The sequence below is a fragment of the Lathyrus oleraceus genome, chromosome 6 (assembly GCF_024323335.1).
Source record: "Lathyrus oleraceus cultivar Zhongwan6 chromosome 6, CAAS_Psat_ZW6_1.0, whole genome shotgun sequence".
Classification (NCBI taxonomy): Eukaryota; Viridiplantae; Streptophyta; class Magnoliopsida; order Fabales; family Fabaceae; genus Lathyrus; species Lathyrus oleraceus.
In genome coordinates this window covers 28,754,385-28,760,303 of record NC_066584.1, presented here as the reverse complement: position 1 = coordinate 28,760,303, position 5,919 = coordinate 28,754,385, and the positions used below count along the sequence as shown (strand labels likewise).

The 5,919-nt window shown below is 38.8% G+C and overlaps 1 protein-coding gene across 1 annotated transcript; it reads left to right on the top strand.

The window, feature by feature from the left end:
* Positions 1-545: 545 nt before the first annotated feature.
* LOC127097027 (pentatricopeptide repeat-containing protein At4g21065) lies at positions 546-3,220 on the top strand. The gene is made up of 2 exons (XM_051035544.1): positions 546-1,309; positions 1,998-3,220. The coding sequence occupies exons 1-2, from the start codon at positions 620-622 to the stop codon at positions 3,138-3,140; spliced, it is 1,833 nt and encodes a 610-aa protein (XP_050891501.1). The 5' UTR covers positions 546-619; the 3' UTR covers positions 3,141-3,220.
* Positions 3,221-5,919: the final 2,699 nt, after the last annotated feature.

The window sequence follows — 5,919 nt, the reverse complement described above, 5'->3', positions numbered from 1 at the left end:
ACTTTTTGGGAGTGTATGTCAGCTCATGATATAACGACTCATTTATCAAAATTTGCTAGGCGACGTTGGATATGCAATTCATTAGTGTAGGAAAAAAAATTGAGAGTCCAATAAAATTGATCATATCTTTAACAAAAAGACATTTGATTTAATTAGAAGCTTCACCACATGTTTCATCACCACCACTCCTTTCTTAACTTTCGTCTTCTTTTTCATCTACTACCACTCATAATATATTTCCACTACCTTTGAAAAAATAACACAAGATCATCTAGTACTGGTGCCTTAAAGAATGTATTTAATCTAAAGCCTATTCAACTTCATTTAAAATGAATCTGCCACTAAACCAGTCCACTTGTTCTTAAAATATTCCGCCAAAACTCGAAAAACAAGAACATAGCATAAACAGTTACAAAAAAAGACATTTGAAACTAGATGAAACCACCCTGAATACACTTTCTCCATTCAAAACTCAAAATATTTCAAGTAAAAACAAAGGAAAAAGTAGCACAATAAAAATGTGTCTAAACAATACATCCTTTCCTAGAGTGCAACTATAATACAAGACATAGTACAATATTATTACTTGCACATTTGAAACCAGGCAAACCAAATCTCCATGATAAAATCCAAGTTATTATCAACAACCATAACCCTCCAACTTCCCCCAAACACTCCAAAAACAAGACTTGCAGAACAAACCTGCTTAACACTTCTTCAATCCTACTGCAACACATTCCCAAAACTAACTCAAATCCACGCCTTCATTCTCAAAAACGGCCTCCAAAACAACCCATTAGTTCTCACCAAATTCGCTTCATCTTCCTCCAACATCAACGCCATTCACTACGCTTCCTCATTTTTATTCCCATCTCACCAAACTACCCCACCTTCCTCCTACGATGCATTCCTCTTCAACACCGTTATCAGAGCCTATGCTCAAACGCAAACCCATGATTCCAAATCGAAGGCATTGGAATTCTACAGAACCATGCTCCGGTACGGTGTTTCGCCGAATAAATTCACGTTTCCGTTTGTTCTTAAAGCTTGTGCTGGTGTTGCGAGTTTGAGATTGGGGAAGCTGGTTCATGGGTCTGTGGTGAAGTTTGCGTTTGAAGATGATCTTCATGTTGTGAATACGATGATTCATATGTATTGTTGTTGTGAGGGAGAAGAAGGGGTTCAGTTTGCTGAGAAGGTGTTTGATGAAAGTTCTAAGTCGGATTTGGTGACGTGGAGTGCTATGATTGGTGGGTTTGTGCGTTTGGGGCGCTCTGCACGTGCTGTTGGATTGTTTAGGGAGATGCAGGTGAGCTAATTTTCAAACACGATTACATAAGTGCTTTGAAGTGAGTAGTTTTATTTGAAGTTATCATGAAAATTCCTGTTAACTATTTCATTCAAAAACTAAATCAAAAGATTTTTGAAACATTCTAAAGTGCAAATGTATGACTTCAACAAGAAGCTGACATATATGATCACATTCAAACATTTATATTTTCTTAAATTATTACATGTGTCTGCGTGTAAATGTCAATATCAATATCGTGTCTAGTGGGTCAGTGCTTCATAGACGGGGGGTGCTTTGATCCTCTAGTGCATCTGACTTCCGCAGGAGCAAAACACAAGATAGGTCACAGCAGTGTAGGTGAATGGTTATCTCGAAACAGATTCACTCTTTTATCATGCCTCTATTAAAATGAAGATGGGGGAGAGAGAGAGATGATTAGAAAATTACAACATAGAGAGGATACAGACAGATTAGGGAGATGGAAATGAAGAGGATTCAATTCGAATAAACATGTAGATAGGTACACTAGAAAGGAGTTAAGAACCTCAATTCAAAAGATGCTCAAATAGTAAAGAAGAAAAAATTAATACATTGCATTTTTTTTTCTAGTAATCCTGTTTTACTAATGATATGTAGAAAGAGCTTGACAAGAACTAATATGTTCTGACCTGTTTATCAAACGTGCAATTCATGTTTGTTCATGCAGGTCATGGGTGTTTTCCCTGATGAGATCACAATGGTTTCTGTTTTGTCGGCATGTGCTGATTTGGGAGCACTTGAGCTTGGAAAATGGCTGGAATCATACATTGAGAGGAAAAACATTCCAAAGTCTGTGGAACTTTGTAACGCACTGATAGACATGTTTGCAAAGTGTGGCGATGTCGATAAAGCCACCAAACTGTTCGGACAAATGGAGTCACGCACCATAGTTTCATGGACTTCAGTAATCGCTGGTTTTGCGATGCACGGTCGTGGTTTAGAGGCTGTTTCTTTATTTGACGAAATGGTTGAAAATGGAATAACACCTGACGACGTTGCTTTCATTGGTGTGCTCTCTGCTTGCAGTCACTCAGGGCTTGTTGACAAAGGAAGAACTTATTTCAAATCAATGGAAAGGAATTTCAACATTGTGCCAAAGATAGAACACTATGGATGCATGGTGGATTTGTTTTGTAGAGGGGGATTTGTTAAAGAAGCATTTGAGTTTGTTCAAAAGATGCCCTTTGAACCAAACCAAATCATATGGAGAACCGTAATCACTGCTTGTCATGCAACTGGAGAGCTCAAGCTTGGAGAGAGTATCTCCAAAGAGCTAATAAAAAACGAGCCGATGCACGAGTCCAATTACGTTTTACTGTCGAACATTTACGCAAAATTGCGACAATGGGAAAAGAAGACTAAGGTGAGGGAAATAATGGATATGAGAGGGATGAAGAAGGTTCCAGGGAGTACCATGATTGAGGTAAACAATGAAATGCATGAGTTTGTTGCTGGTGATAAGTCTCATGATCAGTATAAGGAGATATATGAAATGGTGGATGAGATGGGAAGGGAAATCAAAAGGGCAGGGTATGTTCCTACAACATCTCAAGTGTTGCTTGACATCGATGATGAAGATAAAGAAGATGCTTTGTATAGACATAGTGAGAAGCTTGCCATAGCTTTTGCTCTTTTGAATACTCCCCCTGGAACATCCATTAGGCTTGTGAAGAACTTGCGCGTTTGTGAAGATTGTCACTCTGCTACTAAGTTTATATCTCAGGTTTATAATCGAGAGATTGTTGTCCGGGACCGCAATCGATTCCACCATTTCAAGAATGGTCTGTGCTCTTGTAGAGACTTTTGGTAATTGAAAATTGATTAGAACATCAAAGATTCTGTGCTCATTTGCTGAAAATTAGATTGCATGAATGCGGCAAAGATCAAATATATTTTTTCTAAGCCGGGGTATAGAGATAAAATGGTTTATGACACCTTAACATCATAAATGCGGCAAAAACAACAAAAATGAAAAAACAAATCTTTTTGACAATTTTAAAATAGAGACTTTCTAACCGTCCCAGGATAAAGGTTTTCATTAACCTTCAATTTTTAAATAATAATGTATTGTTAGATTATTTGTGTATGTACTATTTAATTAGGAATTTAGTAAATAATAATCTATGATTTTATTCTAAATATCCAATAAATGTGTATGTTATTACATCTTTCCACCAATCTTCACCCCCTACCATCGATCACTCCTAATCCATCAATAATCTTCACCCCTACCATCGAGATCCATCAATTTTCATCCCATGCATCTCTGGATGCATCAAAAACTTAATTAATTTTTAAAGGTTAAATCGCGTCAAACTCTTCTACTTTCTCATTTCTCATTTTACTCAAACTCAACTTCAAACTTTTCTCTACACCAAGTCAAAACTCAATCAACAAGGCTCATGGGAACTTCAATCAACATCTCTAACATCAGAAACATCAATCTCTTGTAAGCTTTTTGAGTTTTTGATAAATTTTTGAATTTTTGTGTAAATAAGTAGAAATCGATGATTAAGGTTAGAAATAAGTAAAAATAACATTTAAGATAGTTTAGACATAGTGTATTAGGCGTTTGTTGGATGAAAATGATGATCAAAACATGTTTTTTTGGGATTGCATGGGGTACATTGACGCCGTTGACGAGCTTCTGAGTTGCAAAAAATTCTGGAGATGTATCTCCGAAATTTTCTCAGTATTTTTTATTTTTTTTCTTAATTGTGGTGTTGTTTTCCTGCACTAGTTCTCTGCTTTACTTTAACTTACATACATAATAGATGATAGACACGATAAACTGAGGCACATGAGGGTTGAGGGTTGCTCAACATGCATCTGTCTGGCGGGAGAAGAGTCAGTAGACTCCAGACGCTTCTGACCCCTCTGGTCATGTAGAGCCATCTACTTCTAGGGCTCGTGCTTCTCCTCATGCCACTCCATCTTCTTTCAGTAGATGACAATATTTACCATCTGACGCATCACTCCCTCCACCTCCCGCAGGTGCTAAGTTTCCCATATTCAGGCGTCTGAGATAGCCGATTCACCAGTGTCACCTCCTATTATAGATGTTTCTGAGTCTGTGCCACCTCCTACTACTGATGTTACTGATCTAGTGCCACCTCCGGAGGCTGAGGTTGCTGCGGATGCTGAGGTAGAGACATTTGGAGGAGGCCTTGTTGATTTGTCATTACTACCTCTTTACCCTGACCATACTGACATACATATTTGGGACGAAGGGGTAGCACTAGTTAGATTCATTATTTTTTATTTACGTTAATTTTAATTGACAATTTTCTGACACTGTTTGTTATTTTTCCTAGGAGCGTGATCCATAGAAGTTTATTAACCACGAGCAGAAGATTGTTAGCTTGCCGGAACTGAATGAGGATTGGTTTCAAGCTGTTTTGTCCTTATCTGGCCTGAAGAACTTCTGCATGACCAGTTATAGTACAATAAACCACATGATGCTTAATGCCTTCATGGAGAGATGAACTCATAGACCTCGTCATTTCATCTCCCGTTTGTTAAGATGTCTATCACACTCGAAGATATCTCATGTTTGTTACATCTTCCGATCAGGGGGAGACTCCTAGATCATAGGAGGATTATCAAAGACGAGGCACTTGAGATGATGGTAGACCCTATGGGGGATGACCCAGGGGAGGCGAAGGACTGGATAGGACCAGGGGTGCTCATGCTAGGTTTGAATACTTGAATAAGATATATACGATTGAGCTACAAAAAGCACATCATGCCACAGGTGATGACGAGCATGTGAGGCCCACATAGTGCATGCTATAAGAGTATACCTGCCATATTTGGTTGAGACTTCCATTTTTATGGACAGGAGTTCCACTTATACAAATTTCATATGCCTACGGTACTTCCTAGATTTCGAGTGGATCCATGAGTATAACTGGGGGACCGCTTGTTTGGTCTACCTGTACTCGAAGTTGAGAGAGGGATGTATGTGGAAGATAAAGCAGGTCACAGGCAGCGACAATATTGGCGGTAATAATTATTGATCTTTTAATGTTTCTTTGTCATTTTCATTTCATCTTTGCAAAGCCATTAATGATAATTCATGTGATCGAAACTTTTCATTTCAGACTTGGATCCTCCAACACTTCCCGCGCATCTCTAGTTGGACGAGTGTTAAGACTTACACTGAGGATATGTCGCGTGCTACTGCTTTTTTCCCGCTTAGAGGGAACCAGGCGACTGGTTCTTTCAGAGTGTTTCTTGACCACTTGATTGCCGAGGACATGCACTTCAACAACTATGTCGATCATATTCAGATACATCCATTTAATGAGATAATGCTATACTCTGGATGGTTTTCCTGCGAATCACGTCTCACTGCTCCTCATCTGCCAGATCGCGTCATGCGGAAATTTGGCTACACTCAGACCATTCCCAAATACCCTATTGTTTATGCTCCTCCTGATTTGACACACACACACACACACACACAACACAGAGATAGATGGCATATTTGATGATTATGAGAGTCACCTGATATCGGAAGAGGCACAGAGTATCGTAGCCGTGAGCGATTGGAGCTACGTCGAAGGGTAATCATATGGTTCTTTAGG

Coding starts and splice junctions, on each gene's coding strand:
- LOC127097027 (XM_051035544.1), top strand. CDS start 620: ATGATAAAATCCAAGTTATTATCAACAACCATAACCCTCCAACTTCCC. Junction 1,310..1,997: donor GATTGTTTAGGGAGATGCAG/GTGAGCTAATTT, acceptor TTGTTCATGCAG/GTCATGGGTGTTTTCCCTGA.